The sequence below is a fragment of the Microcaecilia unicolor genome, chromosome 9 (genome assembly GCF_901765095.1).
Source record: "Microcaecilia unicolor chromosome 9, aMicUni1.1, whole genome shotgun sequence".
Classification (NCBI taxonomy): domain Eukaryota; kingdom Metazoa; phylum Chordata; class Amphibia; order Gymnophiona; family Siphonopidae; genus Microcaecilia; species Microcaecilia unicolor.
In genome coordinates, this window is record NC_044039.1 from 143,319,149 (window position 1) to 143,342,916 (window position 23,768).

The window sequence follows — 23,768 nt, forward strand, 5'->3', positions numbered from 1 at the left end:
TCACAAATTGCTCCCAGGTGCATAGATCCCTTTCCTTGTGTGCTGAGCCCACCAAAACCCACTCCCCACAACTGTACACCACTACCATAGCCCTTAGGGATCAAGGGGGCACCTACATGTGGGTACAGTGGGTTTGTGGTGGGTTTTGGATGGCTCATATTTACCAGCACAAGTGTAACAGGTAGGGGGGATGGGCCTGGGTCCGCCTACCTGAAGTGCACTGCACCCACTAAAAACTGCTCCAGGGACTTGCATGCTACTGTCATGGAGCTGGGTATGACATTTGAGGCTGGCATAGAGGCTGGAAAAATGTTTTTTTTTAATTTTGTTTTGGGTGGGAGGGGGTTGGTGACCACTGGGGGAGTAAGGGGAGGTCATCCCCGATTCCCTCCGGTGGTCATCTGGTCAGTTCGGGCACCTTTTCGAGGCTTGGTCGTGAAAAAAAATGGACCAATTAAAGTCGGCCAAATGCTTGTCAGGGACGCCCTTCTTTTTTCCATTATCGGCCAAGGACGCCCATCTCTTAAGCACGCCCCCATCCTGCCTTTGGTATGCCGCTGACATGCCCCCGGGAACTTTGGTCATCCCCATGACGGAAAGCAGTTGAGGACGCCCAAAATCGGCTTTTGCTTATGCCAATTTGGGCGACTTTGGGAGAAGGACGCCCATCTCCCGATTTGTGTTGAAAGATGGGCGCCCTTCTCTTTCGATTATGCCCATAATAATATCACAAAAACAAACTCCAAGCAATTATACCCCAAATTAAAATAACAGTTTACACAGTAGCAGCCTGTACAGAGAACACAGGCTGAACCTTGCCTATTCATCAGATCATTAGCCAAATTATAAAATCATTATTCTCTCTATAAAATAATCTTAAAACATGTGAGACACGCCTCGGCTGTCTAACTCAATTACCTTAAGTCAACCAGACCTCAGCTGTCCCTTCATTTTCAGCTCTCTGGGGGTAACTTTGCCCTAATTTTATATCCCCTCTGCACTTACCCAGAACTTGCCCCTGGTAGGAGATTGTTGCTGCCACGATGTGGCTAATGTGTATCCATAATCTGCCTACCAAGTGTCATCTGGAGTGAGAAAGCTATGTGTACACAGGCCACTAGGTGAGGCTAGTCAGCTGAGAATGAATTTTATGTTTCCTACTGGATCTTTCTGTGGAGTTTACTTTCAGCTATTTCCTTGGAAAACTCTGGACCTGAAGAATTCTGACAAAATACACATTATCAGCCTGTTTCTAAATATAACCTGCCAAATCCAAAACTCTAAAGTATTTGCCTGTCTTAGAACTAGACACATGAAATATGATATGTCATTATAAGCAGTATCTGTTAAATTACTTTGGTCTGAGGGTCCCAAATCTGGTCCTTAAGATTACACATACACTGCTGCTAGCCCTTCCCCTCAAGCCAGGTACCTCCGCCACACCACGAACTGTACCGTCTGAGCTTCATGGAGGATTATTATCCATGGTTTGATAAACTGCTTATCGGAACATACCGTGTGGGCGGTATTCAATACATAAAACTTAATAAAATACATTGAAAGGAAATTACAGTTTAAATGGAAAGTTAAAAAAAAGGTTTCATTTGTATAACGGGTCTGCATTACCCAACTACCTTTGCCATCAAAAAACCAGATGATTAGAGATCAATTATCAAAGGATTTCTCAAAGAAATATATTTTCAATCCAGCTATAAGCACAGGAAGATTATTAACCATGCCTGCGTTATGTGATTCTGGAAATGTACAGTTCTCAAAGTTTTTATTAACAAGTAATGATTTTTGTGCCAGGCCACCAAGGTCACTGACCCAGAACCCTTCGTTCCTGATCTGGGACCTGTTTGAACTCGTTTCATTTTCCCCACTGCAGCTGGGTTGGAGGGGAGAGTCCCCTGCTGTCTCTGAACCATCTCCTTTAAAAAAAACGTTTAGAAAATTACCCTTGCTCTTAGCTGTGTTTTATTCTGTTTGTTTAATGAAATATCTGATATACAATAGCTGCTTTGAGGGTCCTGTATTGCCATATGTTCTTGTGTGAATTCCAAAAATATTTTGCAGAACTGTAATGAAACAAGTAGAGCAGTGTTCATAAATGAAAGGTGACATTAGGTAGATTTAGCAGAATGTGTCTGAAAGACCCCTACAGTGCTGCACTTGGCAGCTTTATGGAGACAAACGACAAGCTTATTCCTCTATTTAATGACAAGGGTAATTCTATACAGATTTTCTCACAGAGAAACCTGATTTTACCTGTGGAAAAAGGCTTTTATAAAATGACCCCAAAGGATGGACTAGATTCAGTAAATGGTGCCCAAATTTGGGTGTCGAGTGCTCTGAGTTGGGCGCTGTTCATACAATAGCGATTAGTGCCGGGATCCATGCCCAGTTTTGGGCATGAGGATTTACACCTGCTAAAACCTGATGGTCAGATGCTTAATAAACCAAGGTCAGAACTTATTATTAATGCAATCTGACATGTCAAGTGCGTTCGACCTAGTAGATCACCCAACACTGATGACCCTGCTCGATTACATAGGAGTCAGCGGTACAGTGGCCGAATGGTTCAATGGCTTCCTCAAGACCAGAATTTACATTATAAAGATGTCCAACCATCTATCAACATCCTGGATCTCCCAGTGTGGAGTACCGCAGGGCTCTCCAATGTCACCAACACTGCTCAATGTACTGATTGCTCCACTCGGAAAAAGACTGGAGAAGATGGGCTTCAGTCCATTCATCTATGCAGATGATGTCACTATTTACATACCTTTCAACAAGAATATCACAGAAATAATGGACAAAGTCATAACAGGATTGGAACTCATGGAAAACTTGGCAGAAACCTTCAAACTCAAATTAAACAGCGACAAAACCAAATTCCTGGTTCTGTCAAGCCCGCATAACCTCACAACCTACAAAAACTTCACAATCAACCACCAAACATACCAAATTGAAACACAGTTAAAAATACTGGGAATAATTCTAGACAAGCACCTAACACTAGATAGTCAAATATCAGTAGGAACTACAAAATGCTTCAGAACACTACTATTTTCCAAAACAATCATTCAGGTTAATAGTACAACCGACAATACAACCACAACTAGACTGTTGCAATGCAATTTATGTTGGTTGCAAGGAAAGCGCACTGAAATCACTACAAACCGTCCAAAACACGGCAGCAGGGCTAATTTTCAAGAAGTCAAATTACAAAAGAGCCACCACATTACTCGAAACACTACACTGGCTGCCAATTAAGGCAAGACTTCTTCAAAACATTATTCGATCTGTCACCAGAATACATGCTAGACTTGATAGAACTATCACCAAGAAATGCGAGCTCAGAAACCAGAAGCTATCTATTTCTCCATCTACCGACTTGCAGAAACATAACCTACAAATCTATCTACATGGCTGGACTTTACCTGGGTTCCAAATGGTGGAACTCAATACCAAAGATCACAAGAAGCATCACAAACTATCTTTAATTGAGAAAAGACCTGAAAACATACCTTTTAAAAACTCTACAACAAATAATTTAGCCATTGATGTCCATTCTGATTATTAATCATAAACCATCATATAAATCCCAACCAAAATATAAACTGCACTTATAAACCATCACTATAAGTCGCATAAATTCAAATTGTTGCCGATAATAGATTGTTAACACCCAATTATTGGTGCTGATTGGCTCGTTAATCAATTAAATTGTGTGCATACCCAAATTTGCGTGCACATTGAGCACCATTTGGGTGTATATGGTGTATATATGTGCAAAAGTATGCATGGTGACTAGAAGGTGTAGAATTTGGGTAGAACACAGGCAGTCATGAAGTATGCGTGTAGTCTATAAAATACACATGTATGAGCATTCTTCATGCATGTAAATATACACCTACTCATGACAGGTATTCATTGTACACTAACCAGCTTATTTTCAAAAGAGAAAAACGCCTATATTTTGACCTAAATCGGGAGATAGACGTTTGTCTCACAAAGGTGCCCAAATCGGTATAATCGAAAGCCAATTTTGGGCGTTTCCAACTGCACTCCGTCGCGGAAACAAATAAAGTTGACGGGGGCGTGTCGGAGGCGTGCTGGAGGTGGAACTGGGGCGTGGTTATCAGCCGAGGAGAGATGGGCGTCTTTAGCTGATAATCGAAAAAAAAAGGCGTTTTTACCGCAATTTTGGGTCACTTTTTTGGACCCTTTTTTTTCATGAACAAGTCCCAAAAAAGTGCTCCAACTGCCCAGATGACCACTGGAGGGAATCGGGGATGACCTCCCCGGACTCCCCCAGTGGTCAATAACCCCCTCCCACCAAAAAACCCCCCACTTTACAAACTTTTTTCCAGCCTCTATGCCAGCCTCAAATGCCGTACCCACTTCCATGACAACAGAATGTGTTTGATCCTGTCACAGCCTTTCCCTGGGTCAGATGTGGCTCTCGGGTGCACTACAGGGTCACATCAGCATTGCATTGTGGTGGGTGTAGGGTTTTGGGCTCCGTGATTTCATTAGCTTGTGTTACAGTCTCATGATGTTGGTAGTTGGTAGGCTCTTCTCCCATGGTGCTTTTCCCCCTGCCTACTGGGTCAGAGTGTGCCCTGTTGTGTTTCCTGTTGTAGTCCATGCGGTAGTGGCCATTTTTGTAAGCCAGTTTTAGTTCCCTTTCCTGTGTTAGCCACGTTAGACAACTTAGTTCTTCCCTTGAATGTGGCTGAAAGAGGGCATTGTACAGCATTCTGCCAGCTCTGACCTACTGCTAATCTCAGTACCAGGGAGACTCGTTGCCAGTGGGGCACAACCTCTGATCTGCAGTTAACTGTGAGTAAAGGCGGTTATTCCAATAAAGGACGTTTTCGTAGAGATTAGTCTTCAGGTGTCAACTGGTGTGCCAAGGTTATATAGCAGCAACCAGTCCTAGAGGCCTGCTTGTATGCAGGTCCCTGGAGCACTTTTAGTGGGTACCGCAGTGCACTTCAGCCAGGTGGCCCCAGGCCCATCGCCCCCCCACCTGTAACACTTGTGCTGGTAAATGGGAGGCCTCCAAAACCCACTGTACCCACACGTAGGTGCCCCCTTCACCCCTAAGAACTATGGTAGTGTTGTACATTTGTGGGTAGTGGGTTTTGGGGGAGGGGGTTGGGAGCTCAGCACCCGTGGTAAGGGAGCTATGCATGTGGGAGCTTTATCTGAAGTCCACCGAACTGACCTAGGGTGCCCAGTTGGTGTCCTGGCATATCAGGGGGGCCAGTGTACTACGAATCCTGGCCCCTCCCATGACCAAATGGCTCAGATTAGGACGTTTTTGAGCTGGGCGTTTTTAGTTTCCATTATCGCTAAAAAAAACAAACGCCCAGCTCAAAAACGTCCATTTTTTCGAAAATTCGGTTCGGCCCGCCCCTTCACGGACCTGTTCTCGGAGATAAACGCCCATGGAGATAGGCGTTTCCGTTCGATTATGCCCCTCTAAGGGTTGTTTTTAAACTAGTATGTATGATTTGTAAAGTTTTTGAAGGAACCAGAATGATAAACCTAGTTACTTTTCCAAATAGAGTATGTTCTACTCATTCTGTAGAATCACGTTTACTCTTCTTTCCTTCTCTGAGAGGTGCCTGGTATAAAAGAGAACTAATTAGTTCACTTTGTTATCAGGCAGTACAGACCTGGTCTGCTTTTCCTATGAATTTAAGATGGATTAGGGTATACTCCTCTTTTCGACAGAAACTAAAAACCTATCTATATAGACATATTTACTATGGTCTTTATCGCTGTGATGTAGCTGTGTGACTATGTTTTTACTTTATTTAGTAAATAATTGTTGTTATTATCTCTATCTGCTTCCAAGCTATTCATTGTGATTTGCTTTGAGCCTTTTTAAGGGAGTTTGCACATTATAAGTGCCATTTAACATAACATAACATAACATAACATAACAATTTCTGCAGGTTTTGTGAGGCTACTTTATAAAGACTCCTTTGTCCTTGTAAACTAGGCACATACTTGGACTTCTGACCTAGACAACTTGTTATAAAATTAAGCTTCACAGGTGCATTTTCAGTACAGTGTTTGGTGATGACAGAACCTGACCCTGAGCTCTGTACGCAGTGCCATAGTTGCAGTTTTGCAGTGCAGGTGGAAAAATCAGACAATTAGCCAGGCTGCCTTCTAGTAACTGGAGAAAGCTGGATAGGCAGAATTTACTTACATGTCTTGTATAATTTAGGCAATATGGAAATGGGTTTTGCTCAATGTTTCTTCTGTATTTGTTCCATAGGAGGACGCTGCTTCTTGGCTGCTGTCTGTAAGAGTCATACAATGCAAAAATGTCCCCTGGGCTGACCTGAGTAAGTTCCAAATAACAACCCTTCCTTCACACAAACTTACCACATAGCACTACTAGTTCCTGCTAATAAGGTGTAGACTGATGTAATGTATTGGTACCTATATGTGTGTGCTTGTGTGGTAAAAGCAGTTAGCTTAGCAGGATTTTAAAAAGATTTGGATAATTTCCTAAAAGAAAAGTCCATAAGCCATTACTAAGATGGACTTGGGAAAATCCATTGCTTATTTCTAAGATAAGCAGCAAAAAATCTACATAATAACATAGTAAGTGATGGCAGATAAAGACCTGAACAGTCCATCCAGTCTACCCAACAGTCACAATCATTATCAATTCAAGATTAAATCATTAATGAATATGAGATTATATACCTGACCCTGGTCTTTCTTTGGTGTTTCTGGGACATCAACTGTAGAAGTCCGCCCAGCTCTGTCCTTATGTTCCAACTACTAGAGTTGCCGTCAAAGCCCACTCCTGCCTATCCAAATCTGTCATGTCATTTGCGGGACACAGACCGTAAAAGTCTGCCCAGCATTGTTCTCACATTCCAAATTACTGGAGTCTCTGTCGAAGCCTTCTCCAGCTCATCCTACACTGGATTTTTATATGCAGCACTCATGGGCAGTTGATCGAAAGCATTGCACTGTTCCAAACAGCGCTCTAAAAATAGCACAGGAACAGTATGGGGCTTTACCGCCCCTATGATCTGAGATAATAGCATGCAAATTTAAGCACGCTATTATCTCTGATCATAGGGTAAAGTGTGGGAGGATTGTGCCTGAGTGACTCCTTCCGCACTTGTTTGACAAGTCTGGGCTGTCAAGAGCCCAGACCTATCAAACACAGGGGCTGGAGGTCCATGGGACCACCAGACCCCAAGTACCCCCACCCCGAGCCAAGCAACAAGTCCAGCAGACCTCCAGTCCCCCCGACCCCCCCTGACATAAGTTCGGGGGGGGGGGATGGAAATCTGGTGGGTCTCCAGCCCCCTAACCCCCCCTAGCATCCCCTCAAATGTCCCTGATGGCCCAGTGGGCCACGAGTCAACCCCCTCTGACCTGGTGGTCTAGCAGCCCTCTTCCCCACACCTACCTTCGTTGGAGGAGGGAGGTGGCCTTCCTCTTCCATCAGCACCACCTCAAAAATGGCAGCACCCAGCTCTGCCCAGTGCATCCCTTATATAGTGTGAAGCCCTGCCCAATGCTTCTCATTTTTGAAGCAGTGCCGATGGAAGAGGAGGGAGGGAGGCCATTTTCGAAACAAAAAGATAGATAGTTTTTCTGGTTTGAAAATCACTATGTTCGCCACTTGATTTGGGGATATTTTCAGCAAAATGTCCAAAATCAGATTTAGATGTCATATCGAAAATACCTCACAGACATTTACACCAGCCATTGACATGGTGTAAGCAGTAGTCCCTAAATGTTGGAGTGTAACTTCAGACTTACGCTAGTATTCTCCAAAGACAATTATGCATGTAATTGAATACGCTGAGCTTTTTTTCCTGCATCGGCAGTGGATTACAATTGTAGCAGAAGCCTTGCTTTCATTCTCTTTGAGCTTAATATTCGTATATTTATATATCACAAGACTCCTGAAGAAGGCGTCTGTAGCGCCGAAACACGGCTGTGTTGAGTCGAGTGTATATTTAAATAAAGAGATTGTTCCTAATCTACGTCGCCTACTAGTGTTGTTCAAGAGCCTACTCCTCCTACTCCCCCTTTCCTCAGATGTAATTACCAATATAAAATTTGTGCTTAGTGTACAGCATCCTAGCACCTAACTTTTGCTGACCTGTAGAGAATTACCCCCTTTATGACTTCACTGGATGTGGAATGTTGCAAAATACAGTACTTAATGTGTAAGAAGTGGTGTAGCCACGAGGGTGCCTTGGGGGTCTCGGCTCCCACCCCCAAAATTGAGGCGCTGCTCCAACCAAACTCTGCCGCCTTTCCTGGGCCGTTGCCGTTCCACGTCGGCACCCTCCCCTGTTGCACACAAAAATAAGCCATTGGGACATATAGGGTGGCCAGCATTCTTAGCAGACTGGCCACACAGACATCCCAGCAGAGCAGTGGGGCAACCTAGGGGGCAGTGCAATAGACTTCACATAAAAGGTCTCAGGTACACATCTCACTGTTACCCCCTTATATTGTATGGTAAGCCCTTCAAAACCCATCAAAAAACCTACTGTACCCAACTATACACCAGTACAATAGCCCTTATGGTTGCAGGTGCCTTCTATATATGTGGGTACAGTAAGTTTTTGGTGGGTTTCCAGGGACCATGCAAATGCGAAAACTGAGCATCCACAGGAGGTGGGCCCCTCCCATATATGCTCAGTTTTGTGAAAATCGAGCATGCGCAGGGGTGGGGGCCTTGCCTGGCGGCTGCCCAGGAAAAGCACCAAGCTTCAGCTGTAGGAGGGTTTCTGCTGGCAGGGCTTGGGGCTCCTGCCAGCCCAGGTATGTGGGGTATGGGAGCAGAGCGGGGCAACTTGGGTTCAGGCCCCCCCCAAAACCTGAAGTCTGGCTATGCCCCTGTAAATGCTTGTAGGGCGTAAAACCTGAAGTTTACACATGTACAAAGCCCTTGGTGTTGCTGCTTTATTTTTGAGTGTGGCTTCTTTTGTTGTAAACTGGCTGTTCACTCTGTATGTACCGTTATATACATGTGTTTTTTTTTACCATGATCTTATATGTCCCACGACCTATATGAAATCAGACTCACATGCAATTTTATCTAAAGCTTATGCATGTCATAACGTATTTTTTGTTTGCTTTTCTTCCAGTGAGTAAAGCAGATTGTTATGTATGCCTGTGGCTTCCATCGTCTATGGACGAAAAGTTTCAGACTAAGACTATTTCTAACAGTAGAACTCCTGTTTGGGATGAGACCTTCCACTTCAAGATCTGTGACAGAACTAAGGTAGGTTGCTGAAAAATCCAGCAGATCATGTGAGTGTCCATACTATGTAAACTACTTGACCCCAGCAGGTTAAAAATCTGACATTATGCCCTTAGACTGAAGTCTTAATCCTAATTTGGGAGAAAATCTTTCCAATTATTTTTGTCTGCGGCTATAAAGAAGACAATACATTTTTGACTTAGAGATCAAAATAGTTCAGGTGTTCTCACCCCAGTCCTTGGGGAACTCACACACACACAGCTAGTCAAGTCTTCACAATAAACATGCAGATCTGCATGAACTTCCTCCATTGCAAAACTGTCTCATGCCTATTCATTGTGCAGATCCTGAAAACTCGAGTGTCTGGGTGTGTCCTAAGGGCTGGGTTGATAAACTCTGATCTAAATTCACATCATAGTAATAATAAATGTTAGACTTGTGCAGTTGGATCAGGTACTGTATGTGAAGTGGAGTGGAGGAGTAGCCTAGTGTTTCATGCAGAGGACTGGGGAACTGGGTTTGATTCCTACTGCAGCTCCTTGTGACTCTGGGCAAGTCACTTAACCCTCCATTGCCCTGTGTACAAATAAGTACCTGTATGTACTATGTAAACCGCTTTGAATGTAGTTGCAAAAACCACAGAAAGGCGGTATATCAAATCCCATTCCCTTTCCCCTAAAGGCACCAAAGTCTCTCCTGCTCTTATGTCCTTAATGCTATCAAGTGAATCAGTCACTTGGTGCCTCTTCAGGCCTGGAAATAACAGCACACGCCTCATTCAACTATCTGCCTTTCCACAATTAGGAGTTCTGTAAAATGATGTCACAGTTCCAAAAACATGAACCATGCTCTGTTTTTCAGAATGTTCTACAACTGTCACTCCACGATGAAGATGTGATATCCAAGGATGACCATCTCTACACAGTTTTCTTTGATGTTGAAAAAATCAAACCTGATGAAACTGTCTTCAAAAAATTTCCCCTCAATCCAGAGGTAAAAAGCTGATTTTTGGGATACCTAAACGGTTTCCTGATAATTTGTGGACAATCTTGTTCTGACATTCAATTTGTAAGAATGAGACATTTCAGTGTAGTTCAAAAGAATAGACTACATTTTCTATGCATACTGAGGGCTTTTTCCAGGCGTTCAGAAGTAGAAAAAAGAGCATACAATACTCTGATTGGCTCATTGGTTGATCATTTGTCTTCCCTGATACATGCAAAACCCCGAATTATGGTATTGAGCAGGGGTGCCTGTATTCAGGTTATCAAAATTTGTAAATTCTTAGATCAAGCTTGAATGTTCATTGAAATGGTCTGAAAAAAAAAAAGGACCAGTTTGTAGCCAAGGACTGGAAATAAAGTTTCCCTGTATAGAGGAAATAACATTTTAATAAATAATTATGTTTTAGTGCTATGTACTCATGGAGAGAGACAAGTTTCCAGAATACTTGAAAGGTAGCTGGGGTGTCAGGAGGTGCAGGAAGTTTAAGTAAACTTTGGCATTATGCCTGATTTACAGTAGAAAGTGGTGATGCTATAAGTCATTTTATGCATCAAATTCCTCTTCCTTCCAGGGAAAGCAAGAGCTGGAGGTGGAATTCAAGTTGACAAGAATGTAAGTAAGAAAGAACACAATGCAGTTTCAACAGAAGGATGGAGGGCGGAGGGAACAGTGGAGCACAGAAGAGGGGCATGGATATGACCCCTGAATGTGTTTCCTAAGCTAGCGTAACTGCTACATAGTTTATTGTAGTCCTAGATTCAGAAACAGGGTCGTCCTGAAGTAGGTTTTGGAAGTGGGAAGGAAATCTGTGCAAAGGCTTGCCATCCTAGCAGAATATTCACCAACTCCATCTCACGTTTGCCAGTGCTGTTTGATTCAGAGAGATTCCAGTGGGAAGGTCCAAGGACTGGAACTTTGCTAAAATAAGGCAAAGTCAATATTCAGTGGCAAGACCACCATTTAGCTTGTATGTTTCAAGTTATCCCCCTCATTCTATAATGTTAGCGCCATTTGCATTCTAAGATTATAGTATATAGCACTTATGTGTGTGAGTGCTAGTTGGGTACAAAGCAGTATTTTATAACTGATGCGTATAACTCACATAGTATGTAAATGCAAGGGAACGTACACATACGGACAAAGCATGGGCGGAGCATAGTTGGGCTCCAATTTATGCACATAAATTACATTCACACACTGGGAGCCACATTTATTTTGAAATTTCCTGTTAAGTGTTGTATTTTCTTTCAGTTTAAGAATTTCCTTTTCTTTAAACCCCTACCAATTGAATTATTTTATTGTGGCCAGAGAAGGAATTGGTGTACTGGTGGGTTTGAGTGACCAGCCTCATATTAAATGCGGACCAGCTGCAGGAGTTTGTTTATTCATTTAAGCTGTTTCCTTGTGTGGGTGGGTGGGGAGGGGGTTCTCCCCTTCTTTCTTTCTTTCTTTTCCTTTTATTATTTTTCTTCTTTGACTCTTAAATATGGTGGACTAAATAATAGTTTACTTTTGTATATTTTTTACTTATCTCTCTCTTTTTTTGAGGGTTCTATTTTTCTTATTCTTTTCAGGTTTATGGATTATTGTATACCTGATTAATAAATGTAATATATAAATTAAAAAAATAATACCAATAAAACACCTAATAAGCACACATTAGAACATTCAGATAACATAGGTATGATACCAATGCTTTTTTACAATACAGTTTACCATTTAGATGGGAACAAGATGGGTCAGTTGGAATAAATAGATGGGTAGCTAAACTCAAAGCAAGTTCTTTGTAAAGTTAAACAAGATATAAAGAACTGGTCTATGTTACAGTGTGCATAGCAAGCTAGTCCAGGTGCAGAATGGGTGTTTAGTCAGTCACCCTATGTATTAAAGGCTTGGGAGAAGACCTAGGCTTTCACCTGCTTCCTGAAGTAGAGGTATTCTCAAGTTAGACATAGTCCCTCTGGAAGTAAATTCCAGAGCATGGGAGCTACTCCTGAGAAGGTTCGCTGGAGGATAGATATCACTGTATAATTTCTTTTGATGAGGTTACAGATAGTGATGCTCCTTGAGAGAATCTTAGAGATCTCAAAGGTGTATAAAGGGCTACTTGTTCTTTAAGTACTCTGGCCCATTTTGTCTGAGGACCTTGAAAATCAAACATAGAGTTTTAAATTTAGTCCTGTAAGGTAGCCAGGAAGGGTGTGATGTGGTCACGCCGCTTGCAGCCTTCTATCAGTCATGCTGCAGCATTCTGAATTAGTTGGAGCTGATGCAAACTCTTTTTGGTTTGACCAGTGTACAAGGCATTACAGTAGTCTAGTTTTGATGTGATCATGGCATGGACCACTATCTCAGACTGGTCTTTTTAATATATGGAGAGAGATTTCATAGCTGCTGCAGGTGATCATCCCAAAAAGTATTTTGAAGTCTGGTATTTGTCCACTTGTGTTAGGTACACAAACAATCTCTGTTTTGATTGGGTTCAGGCAGAGTATGTTGTTGTTTGCCCATTCCTGAGTTGTGGTTAGACAGGCAGTCAGTTTACAAAAGGTTGTGAGTAGATCTGGTTCATTGGGTGTGAGTATTTGCACATCATCAGCACTGATATAACATTTTGTGTCCATCGACCAAAGCAGCTCAACCAGAGGATTGAGGTAGATATTAAATAAAATAGGAGACAGTATGGATCCCTGCAGCACCCCAAAGTTCAGTGCACAAGGTAACGATGTGCTGTTGCTGAACAGAACTGATTGTTGTTTGTCTGACAAATAGGATTTGAACCATGTAAATACTGTGCCACTGATACCTGTTTCTGCTAGTCTTGTAAGCATGATATTATGATCTACAATTTCGAAGGCTGCTGAGAAATCCAGCAACACTAGTATCGAGGCAGATCCCCTGTCACGGTTTCTATATAGATCATCAAGAAGGGACACAAGAACTGTGCCTGTTCCATATCCAGGTCTGAAGCCAGATTGACATGGGTCTAGCCAATTACTTTCATTTAGCTAGTCGTTGAGTTGAATGCAGATTGTCTGTTCTATAAGTTTTGCCAGGAAAGGAATATTAGAGACTGTTTGGTAGTTTTGAGCTTGTCCTGGTCAAGAGAGCTCTTTTTCAGTAGGGGGCACACCACAGCCCTTTTTAGTGTTGTTGGCAGCTGCCCTTCCAGAAGAGAGGAGTTAACAATTGTAGTGGCCTCTTAAATGAGGCCTATGTTCGCTGGGCAGGGGTCAAGAGGGCAGTTTGTAGGCTGTAGCCGTAGACCTTTCAGGATTTTTTCAATAGCTTCCTCTGTGACCTGATTGAATGAGTCCCAGATGGAGGAGAGGGAATGTTCACCTCTTTAGCTGGTAAGAGCTTTGATGGGACTGTCTGTAGGTCCTGATGGAGACCTTTAATTTGTTGGCAAAGCATGTAGCAAAATCATTTCTGGTTAGTTGTGACTTGTAAGTCTGATTCTGTTGTGGGGTTTGCAGTAGGCTGTTTATTCTTCTTAATAGTTGCTTGGTTGGTATGTTTTACGGTTTCCCATTTACTTTTAAAAATTATTTCAAATTTTAATGTTCTGAGAATTTTTTTCTCTTTCAGTTCAACTAATTCTGATTTTTTTTATTTTTACAAATATAGCGTGGAGCCTTCTGAAAATATCATAACTAATGGAGTACTTGTGGTAAGTGTTGCACCACCCTGGTCCCTTTCAATGTATAGTTAGAGCAGGGATTCTCAACCCAGTACTTGGGACACAACTAGCCAGTCAGGTTTCAAGATACCCACAATGAATATGCATGAGAGAGTGCATGCAAATTTATTTCCATTCTATGCAAATCTATCTCATGCATATTCATACTGGATATCCTGAAAACCTGACTGGCTAGATGTATTATGAGGACTGAGTTGAGAATCTGTGTGTTAGAGGAAGGGAAATGTGTTAAAGTGTTTAGAGCCTATATGGCTGAAAACCCTAAGTTTGCTAATACGCCCAGTACTGATCCATCTGTGGTAGTCAACAGTTTTTCCGTCAACACAGGTGATATAGTCAGGCTTTTAAGAGTGAAAGGGTGCTGATTGTAAAACATATAGTGTCAGCATATTTCTCATTGAGCCAGTTCTAAGCACTATCATTTATACATTGTAAATGTGCTGCCCAACAGCTGTACTTCTGTGAAAGATTAGGAATGCTGAGGTATGAAATGTAAGATAAAGAATCTTGTTTACAAAAAAATAATTTACTAACATACATGATATTATAAACTCAATGGCAGTATACAAGGTTCAAATGATAAAATATAACCAACTCGACACTGAAGAGAAAATGGAAATTAGTTACTTGCCAGGAACCCTTCCGGATGTCTCCTCTAGGGGGTTTCCTGTATGGGTGAGGGAAATGATGCTTTATGTGGTTGAGGGGAGAGGTGAGAAAGTTGAGGGCCCTTGAACTTGGCAGTAGCACTTCTAAAATAATGGCATTGTGTGCCGCTACCCTAAGGCTGGCTCTGAGCATCACCACATGTTAATGATCAGGCCAGAGACAGGCTGTGTACTGAAGTTTTGTTAAATAATAATTAAGTGGAGGTCAGCCTCACAACAGCACATACATGGTCTTGTAGAAGTCCCAGCAGTAATTCTCAGATCTGACTTCAGTACGTGAGTGAGGAAGGCTGCAAAAGCAACAATCACAGGCGACTCCAGGATTCCCCTTGTGTGAACTGAGCATGAGCGAGAAGTCCTGGTGTCGGCAGCTGGAGGCATTCTGTGGACTTCCACATTATAGAAACAGCGCTAGGGAGCAGGCAGTGGCTCGGGCACTGCACTTCTTTGGTTTGCAGGGCTTTTCGGTATCCCCATCAACCGTTTAAGTGCATGCTGCAGGTTTGGAGTGGGCCCAAGCCGAGGCCACCAAGCCCCCCCCCCCCCCCCCCCCGAAGAATCAGAGTGAATTTGAATGTGTGGCAAAATGCAAAGGAGCAACAACAAAGCTTCAGATTAAATATAATTTCTGTATATAGAAACACAGAAACAGAGGAAATGATGGCAAAGACCAGACCAGTTGGCCTGTCCAGTATGCCCATCCATAGCAGTTACTGAGCTTTGCATGCCCCTCTTCCCCCACAGAGATCCTCTGTGCTTGACCCATGCTTTCTTGAATTCAGTTACAGTCCCAGTCTCCACCCACTCCAGTGGGAGGAATGTCTGCAGGGTTTGCTTTCTCTCCCCTTATTGACCCTTTATATACTTGTTCCAGTCTCGTGAAGTTTCATGCTTAGAAATTCGAGTAGACAAACAGAGGAATGCAAAGCTGGTTAAAGGTAAGTCCATTGCACTAGAGATGTGTTGTCATTTGGAAAGAAAACAAGAGAAAAACCTCTAAAATTTTTAGTCTTCTGTCATTTCCACTGTGAAACAAACAAACAAAAAAAAAATCGATAACAAAATTGTGTTTTGTGTCTGATGTTTAGCACACACTGAATGGTTATGAAACACACTAATTGCCAAACAAACAAACAAACAAATGATCCTCCCCAAACAGATTTTTACTTGTGTACTCTTGTGTTGCTGATTAATAATCTAATCCTGTCCTGTCATTCAGATACATGATCAAGTACTAAAGTGTGCTCCAGACAACTACTTTCTCTTCATATCAAATTTATTACAAAAACCCCTTCTTACATAATATGTTTACTGCTTACAGAATCAGCTCTTATCAGTATATATACAAGATATTATTACTGTATTTATATACAGCATACATACAGCCCATCACATAACATTTTCCAAACTGTTCACCATATACTTATCTTGTGCTGGCAGCTCTGCATATTCACCCAACAATATAATCAAGAGCACAACTCTGAAGAGCTTAATGTCCAAATATTTTAGTGATCCTTGAAGCTATACCAGTTCTTTAAATCTGCTCCCAACATCAAACTTTCGACTGCTTTCCAACTGCCAATGTCCCACATGAACTGTGAAAATACTTTAAAACAAGATCACAAGATTCGGATAGATGAGCCAGAGCTCTTGGTATCAAAAATCTCCTCTTCATGTTTTCAGGGTCATGTGTCAGCTGTTAGGGCTGTATTCATACTTTACTCAAACAAATGCAAGGCCTGAATCGGCTATGATGACAATCAGCACAGCAACACTTAGATATACAGAGCTTCATAATAACAGGGCTAGATAGAAAAATGTTTTCTCAGGAATTAAATATGAATTGGAACATAAATGGAGGCGTCTCATGATTTTTTTTGGCCAGCTACATTCACTAAAGCTTTTTTGCCAGTGTCACTCCTTTCCTGAACAACTGGTAGAATCATCTGAGAAGGCGAAGGTAGGAAGGATCTTTGGAAACAGAGAGGGAAATCAGATCAGCTTCTCATTCAGAAACCTGTACTGTGAACTAACCTCAGATCACCCGTACAACTTTGGGTCAGTCTTTTATTCCACTGTGGCATTCTGGAATTATACACCACATTTCCTATCAGAGCACATAACTGTGGGCTGAGATGTGCTCATGCATATAGACTGCATATGTTAAAACATCAGTGCCTCCTACCTGAACCAAAAAACAGTCAAAATGTGTTGCAAAAAGGAGACCAGGGGCTTATTTTCAAAAGAGAAAAATGTCCAAAAAGTGTCATAAATCTGCATTTGGACATTTTTCTCACAAAAATGTTCAAGTTGGTATTTTTGAAACCAATTTTTAGATGTTTTCTATGAAGTCCAACAGAAGTGCGTTCAGAATACAAGGAGGCATGTCAGGGGTGTGTTAAGGGCGGGATCTGGGCGTTCCTAACGCTTGGACATTTTTCTGCCTTAATGGAAAAAAAGCCAAAACATACAGGGCTATAAGTTGGACATTTTGGCCTACACCTGTTTTATTAATGAATAAGCCACAAAAAAGTGCCCTAAATGACCACTGGATGGAATCAGGGATGGCCTCCCCTTACTCCCCCAATAGTCAGTAACCCCCTCCCAAAAATGTATTTAAAAACATTACTTACCAGCCTGTATGCCAGCCTCAGTTGTTATACTCAGGTCCATTAGAGCACATGCAGGTCCCTGAAGTAGTCTAGTGGTGGTGCAGTGCACTACAGACACGTGGACCCAGGCTCATACCTCTCCCTACCTGTTACACTTGTGGTGGAAACTGTGAGCCCTCCAAAACTCACCAGAAACCCACTGTACCCACATATAGGTGCCCTCTTCACCCATAAGGGCTATTGTAGTGGTGTACAGTTAGGGGCAGTAAGTTTTGGGTGGGTTTTGGGGGGCTCAGAAAACAAGATAAGGGAAAATGATGAGATGTGTATCTGGGAGTATTTATTTATTTAAAGTATTTATAGCCCACCTATTAACTAGGGGTTACAAGAAAAACAAACATAGTAAAAACACAAAATCACATACAAAAACATAATCAGCATATAACTCTATTATCTTTATTTTAAGTCCACTGCAGTGCCCCCTAGGGTGCCCAATTGCTCTCCTGGGATGTTTGTGTGGCCAGTCTACTAAGAATGCTGGCTCCTCCTATATCCCAATGGCTTGATTTTGTGCGTTTTTACTTGGACATAGGTTTTTTCAAAAAGATATACACACAGAGCATGAAAACATCAATCAAATAGCCATTATCGAAAAAAAGATAAACATTTTCTGTTTTGAAAATGGCTATATTCCCCATTTGGATGTTTTTAGCAAAACGTCGAAAGTTGGACTTAGGCGTCATATCGAAAATGCCTCTCCAAATATTATTAGTATAAAAGAGTAGCAAGGGAGTTGGTAACTCTTTTCCTCTCCTCACCATGCTCCTATTGCAAAATGAATGATGCACCATATCCACCAATGGTGGCGAGAGGCCTAAAGAAAAGAAAAAATGCAGGAAAATTCTGATCATTGTTTGCTTCACTTGGTTGTATAGATTATTGATTATTTAAATTTTTTTGTTTTATTGAGAATTTTATTGGATTTTTCTAAATGTGTAATGGTTTAATGTCTCTAGAGAAAGACAATATTGTGCTGGCGGTGAAAGGGTCCTATGAGAAGGCCCAAAGAATGTCATTCGGCTCAGGTTCCAGTCCCAACACTGTAGACACCTTCCGCTTTCACTCTCTGAAGTGCTGTGAGCCAGAACTGACCGCCACTGTGGAGTCGGGATTTGGAAGCTCTTTTCTGGGCATCGCTTTTGTAAGTTATATTTGGTTAATACGTCTGTATTGTGCCAAGTTTATTTTCATTTAACCGCTTCTGCCATTTTTTGCAGTATGATATTAGAATATGCGTTTTTTTTTCTTTCACCCAGGGTGGAGATAGCAAGAATGAAGATTTTGTGGCTGTGCCTCTGAAGTCACTTCCCTTGGAACAGGCAGTAAGAGTAGCACTTCCCACTGCAGAAGTAAGTGTGTCCCTGTCTTGCAATGGTTCTGGTTGGTATCTTAGTTATGGTGGAGAGTGGGTTGGTATGAGGCCATACGCACTGGAGAAGAGGTAGGACAAGATACAACAAAGTGCTATCATCTGCCTGGGGCTGAGTAGTTTTGATACCAAAGGTCTAATGCTGGACTGGATGAAGGGGAGGGGGATAACCCCTAACATTAAGTCACAGGTGAATTATGTTACTCCAGTAAATAGGTATCACTTTCCATAATTAATGTTGATTTAATCTGCTATTGTGTTATGAAATGAATGATTTGTTATGACTGTGATGTATTTGTTGTTTGATATGTTAATGGTATGATGTTATACATTTGGATGTACCTCTGTGGTATAGTGCATGAGTTCTGGTCTGACCAGAAGAAAGGTGTGTGCCAGAACTGAATTTATATTATACTACCTGCAGCTACTTTGTTGATTTTTATTTCTATATGTCCAAATGTACTAACATAGCCATCCATACTACTTTATTCAAAACGCATTTTTGAAATTGTTCTCTCACTTTCATTTGTCATTTTAAATAATGGTAGAAGCGAATCTGTCATGACAGAAATTTTCGGTTCCAGTAAACATCACTTATGTGGGTTCCTTAGGATGAGGTGATGGAAGAGGGAAAATGTTTAGAGGCACAAGGTGGGGTGGGGTAGGAATGTGAAGATATGGCTTGTTGAGGATTAAGGGATAAGATGGGGCTGAAGAAGGAGAAGAAGTGAGAAGAGTTTCAGAGGGAGGGGATGGGAATAGAGGCACAATGATTGGTGAAAAGAGGTAGGGATGGTGTAGAAGAGGATTGGGGGGATTTATGATGAAACAGTCACAACAAGGGTGACAAAGAAAAGGGCAACAGACGATGTCCAAAATAACACCTTTATTGAAACATCCAAGACTTGACACAAGCCGTGTTTCGGCCTAAAAAGGCCTTCCTCAGGAGTCTTTAGTTGGATGTATGCTGATATCAAGCTACACCTAATATAATATGGGTGATGTTTGATATCTTAGGATGGTTGAACTTTCCTTTCCAGTGCCCCATCCCCTTGCTCTCTAACACACCTTCTCTACCTTGGACGCGTACCCCCTTGCTGGAAACAGGAAGTTCCAGTACAGGAGGGCAGGACCAAGGAGGTTAGATTGTGACCGGCGTTGAATATCTGGGATTTTTGTGGCTGCTGTAAACGTAACTGGCTAAGTTAATATTTAGCGCTGGCTGGTTAAGTTTATAGTGGCTAAACTTAGGCCTGCTATTTCAGCGGCCCAATCTGGCCACTTAACTTGGCCAGCAAAGCACTGAATATTGATGGATAGCCAGCTATTTCATACAATATAACTGGTTAAAGCAATGCACTGATCTCAAATATTCAGCAGGAGATAATTGGCTATCTCCCACTGAATACTTGCAGATAGCTGGTTAAGTGCTATTTAATTGGCCAGGAATTGTTTCACTTTATGTTTTTACTTATTGTTTTTACCCATTGGCCATATGTTTGTATATATTTTTCATATTCATGTAGACTCCTGAAGAAGGCACTCCAGTGCTGAAACAGGGTACCTTGTTGAGTCTCCTCTTAATAAAGAGTACTTCTAATATTGGACGTCTCTGGTCTATTTTCTGAAGAGCTTGGTTCTGTTCCCACTCCTTTATCTGCTCCTGTGGTTACCGTGGGACACCGTTGTTCTTTTCCACCTCGGTGGTTTTGCAACTTTTTTGGGGTGGATCCATGTATCTGCATGGACTATGGAAGTGAGCTTGCCTCCTGGAAAATAAGATCTATTAGTTCTGGTTTGGCATAATTTAATCTGCTCTTTCATGCTTGTTTTCACATGCTGTTCTAGCGATTTTTCATTCTTTTAGAAGTCTTCTCCTCTGCCCCTAGCCCAGAAGACCTGTGAACAAGGGAAAAAGAACAGGGAACTGCTGTCCAGGACTGAGAAAAATAAGAAGAGCATTTTTTCCCAAAAGGAAGGTGGGTCCATGCGCTGTTTTCTGTTGTAACATTTTTCCAGTGTTCATGGGAAAGGGCCATGGTAGCCAGCACTGCTTATCACAAATGCTCTGCCTCTAATCTGTGCCAACCAGATATGCATCAAGTAATTACAGAACAAGGAGCTTTCTCCCCCCCTCGCACAATTGGCCCAGTCTTGTGCCCATCTGACACCCGTTGTCAAACTTAATAACCCTCTAGCATCCCTCTGGTTTCTTTTGGCCCACTCTTTTACATCTCAGGTTAAAAACAAACAAATAATCTTTCCAGTCAGTCTGCAAACTAGATAACGTTTTCTTCCATTTATTTGATATCTAATCCTTGGATCAATTTTCTCCTCTTGAATATCTGAGATAACTGCCATTTTAAAAAAAGCATGACTGGAACAGGAGAACACATGTTTCGACTCATTTTGTCTATGAGAGCAGATGCATAGCTGCACATGGATCAATGTACTACCATGTGGAAAGTTCCAGGCGCAACCCCTGAATCTGGCTCCACAGTTGGTTGGTTGGGTGAGTCACTCAAGAGTGACACCTAGGGGGGAATTCAGTAAAGGTTGCCCAAAGTTAGGTGGCGGGATGTAAATTCTGTACAGGCAGTTCCGCATTGAACTGTCTATTGAATACTAGCTTAGCACATCATTTTGCACCTAACTTTGGGTTCAAGCACTAGCCAAAGGCTAGTATATATGCTCATGCCCAACTCCTGTCAGTTAGGTGCTCAGATTCAAATATTCTATAACTGCGCAACTAAATTCTGGGAATGCCCCTGACCCACCCATGCCCCATCTCCTGGTCACACTCCCTTTGGAGTTGTGCGCGAGATATGTTTGGCATGCAAATTATAGAATGGGGCATAGGGCAGATCCATGTGTAACTGGTAATGACTACCAATTAAGACTTGTTAATGCCAATAATTGATTGTTATCATTTAATTAGCCAGTGAGTTTATGCGCGGATCTATGATCCACGCCCCAAATTGCATTCCTAACTTTGGGTGACCTATACAGAATAATCCCAACTTTTGATTTATGGTTTATTAAAATTTGCTGTACCACTAGGCTTGTACAGATAACACGTTTTACAATATAAAAACAAAGTTATTCAATAGAAAGGAGCTCCGTTAAAGACAGGAAAGGACCTAATACACCCAACTCAGTAGCAATCATGATTGCAGGGCTCTGGAAGGAGTTCTGGTTCATGGTTCACAGCTCTGAATTGTTACTACAAAATCCAGACTAAGTATGTTAGGGTTTGAGATGGGGCAGATTGGGATATAATATAACCTAGACATCCCTGGTAGGTGCAAACAAGGTTCATGACAACCATAGGCACCAACATTTCAAAATGATTGGAGGTGCCAAAAACAATACAAATTACCCACCCCTGATCACAATGAAGGATCTTGCTCAATATTGGGGGTGCTGAGCACTCATTGGCTCTCACAGAGCTGGTTCCTATGATGACAACAAGTCTGAGCCCTGACTCCAACTGAACTAGGCATATGAAGGAGCAAGAGGAAACTGCTGGATCGAAAATAAGAAAAATGATCTCCATCCAATGTGTTCAACCGTATTCTGCTTGTCTGTACAGCTGCTCTTGCTCCAGGAAGTATTTTGCCCCACATCTTTTAATACCCACTATGCCCTCAAATGATTCAATTTCATGTTCAAAAAAGTCTGACCCGATTGGTGGCAACTAAGATATATTCTGACATAAAGCATGAGCAAATGTCGTGAAAGCGCTGCTGCTGCGGATGTGCCTCGTTTCTCCTCTGTGATCACTGGAAATGTGTTGAACAGGAAGAGAACAGGTATGGGGTCACCTGCCTGGCTAGGAAAATGTATAATGAATGAAAGGAGAGCTATTTTTCTTCTCTGCAAGCTCTTCCTTCTCCTCCTTGGGCAGATGGGAGAATGCGCCATCCTGAATTTGATCAATTTTTCTATCATTATTTCTTTAACCTCTCCCCCAAACACTCTTCTTTTATTCAATGGAGGCAACAGTTTATTTGCTGGGATGGATCTCTGTGTTAAGAGTTGTATACATTAAGCAGGAGCTCTGTTTAGAACAACTTTCCCAAGGGTATCACAAGTACTGAGTCTGAATATTTCTTACAGGCTATGTTTTGGGGTAGATATAGGTACATGTTTATGATTATTAAACTTTGCTATACTGCCCTTTCTGGGCGCACAGGTCAGGGCAGTTCACAATAAGCTTAAAATGACATAAAATCAAGGAAACGGAAAGGAATTCCATTGCAAATAGACAGGGACAAGCAGGTTACAGTAATCATTCCATAGGAGAGGAAAAAAAACACGTCAATAGTTGCTGAACAGTAAAACACTAGTGCTGAGTTCCAAAGCCTGAGAAAAATAAAATGTTTTAACAGGGCTTAGTGCAAATCAAACGGGGGAGCATTGATCTAGGCCTGTCTCCAGAATGCTCGGATTTGTGGTCCCTGCATTATGGTTGGATATAAACAGGACTGCAGACCCAAGAGTAGATGTCCTGTGAGTCCTAATTGGCAAAAATGTACTTGATTTATTTAACACAAAATTACACAAGATGGTCTTCGTGACCTGGGTAAGTTTCACCTTCCTTTTGTTTTTTCTGGAAAGTTGAATATTTCGATTAAAAATTAGTTATTCACGATGATATCAGAACTATCATAGTGAACTCTATTTTTGTGGCTCCACATCATCATGGACAAGTTGGTTCAAGCCCTGAATTTACCCTATTGAATCTATTGATTTGTAATTCCTATTTTTTCCCCAAAGAGCTCATAATGCAAGGTGAGAAAAATGAAGGCTAACTCTGCCTAACCTAATAACCCTACGTTTTGCATCATACTGAATTAGTCCTGCTGTATATTACACATATTAGTGCACTCTAGTACTAGCTTCTATTTTTCCTTTGTGAACGAATTCTCATTTAAATAAGTCTGCATAAAGATTCTTAACCCAAGTCCATCTGGTTATATGCAGTTTTCCTTTAAGTAAGCACAAGAGAATGCAGTGGATTGCATTAGGAAGGGAGGGAAAGGAGTGACTCTGGGGATCATTTTTCTTAATCCAT

General features: G+C 41.8%; 1 protein-coding gene across 2 annotated transcripts in view; it reads left to right on the plus strand.

The window, feature by feature from the left end:
• The window catches only part of PLA2G4D (phospholipase A2 group IVD), a 72,011-nt gene that overhangs the window by 14,098 nt on the left and 34,145 nt on the right, over positions 1-23,768 (plus strand). Inside the window, exons 2-10 of one of the 2 annotated variants that reach the window (XM_030214451.1) lie at positions 6,302-6,371; positions 9,159-9,295; positions 10,136-10,267; positions 10,851-10,891; positions 13,910-13,952; positions 15,525-15,588; positions 18,279-18,463; positions 18,579-18,671; positions 20,581-20,670. In XM_030214451.1, the coding sequence (XP_030070311.1) occupies positions 6,302-6,371; positions 9,159-9,295; positions 10,136-10,267; positions 10,851-10,891; positions 13,910-13,952; positions 15,525-15,588; positions 18,279-18,463; positions 18,579-18,671; positions 20,581-20,670 (855 nt within the window). The remainder of the gene's footprint in view (positions 1-6,301; positions 6,372-9,158; positions 9,296-10,135; positions 10,268-10,850; positions 10,892-13,909; positions 13,953-15,524; positions 15,589-18,278; positions 18,464-18,578; positions 18,672-20,580; positions 20,671-23,768) is intronic. The other variant, XM_030214452.1, reaches the window with a different exon arrangement.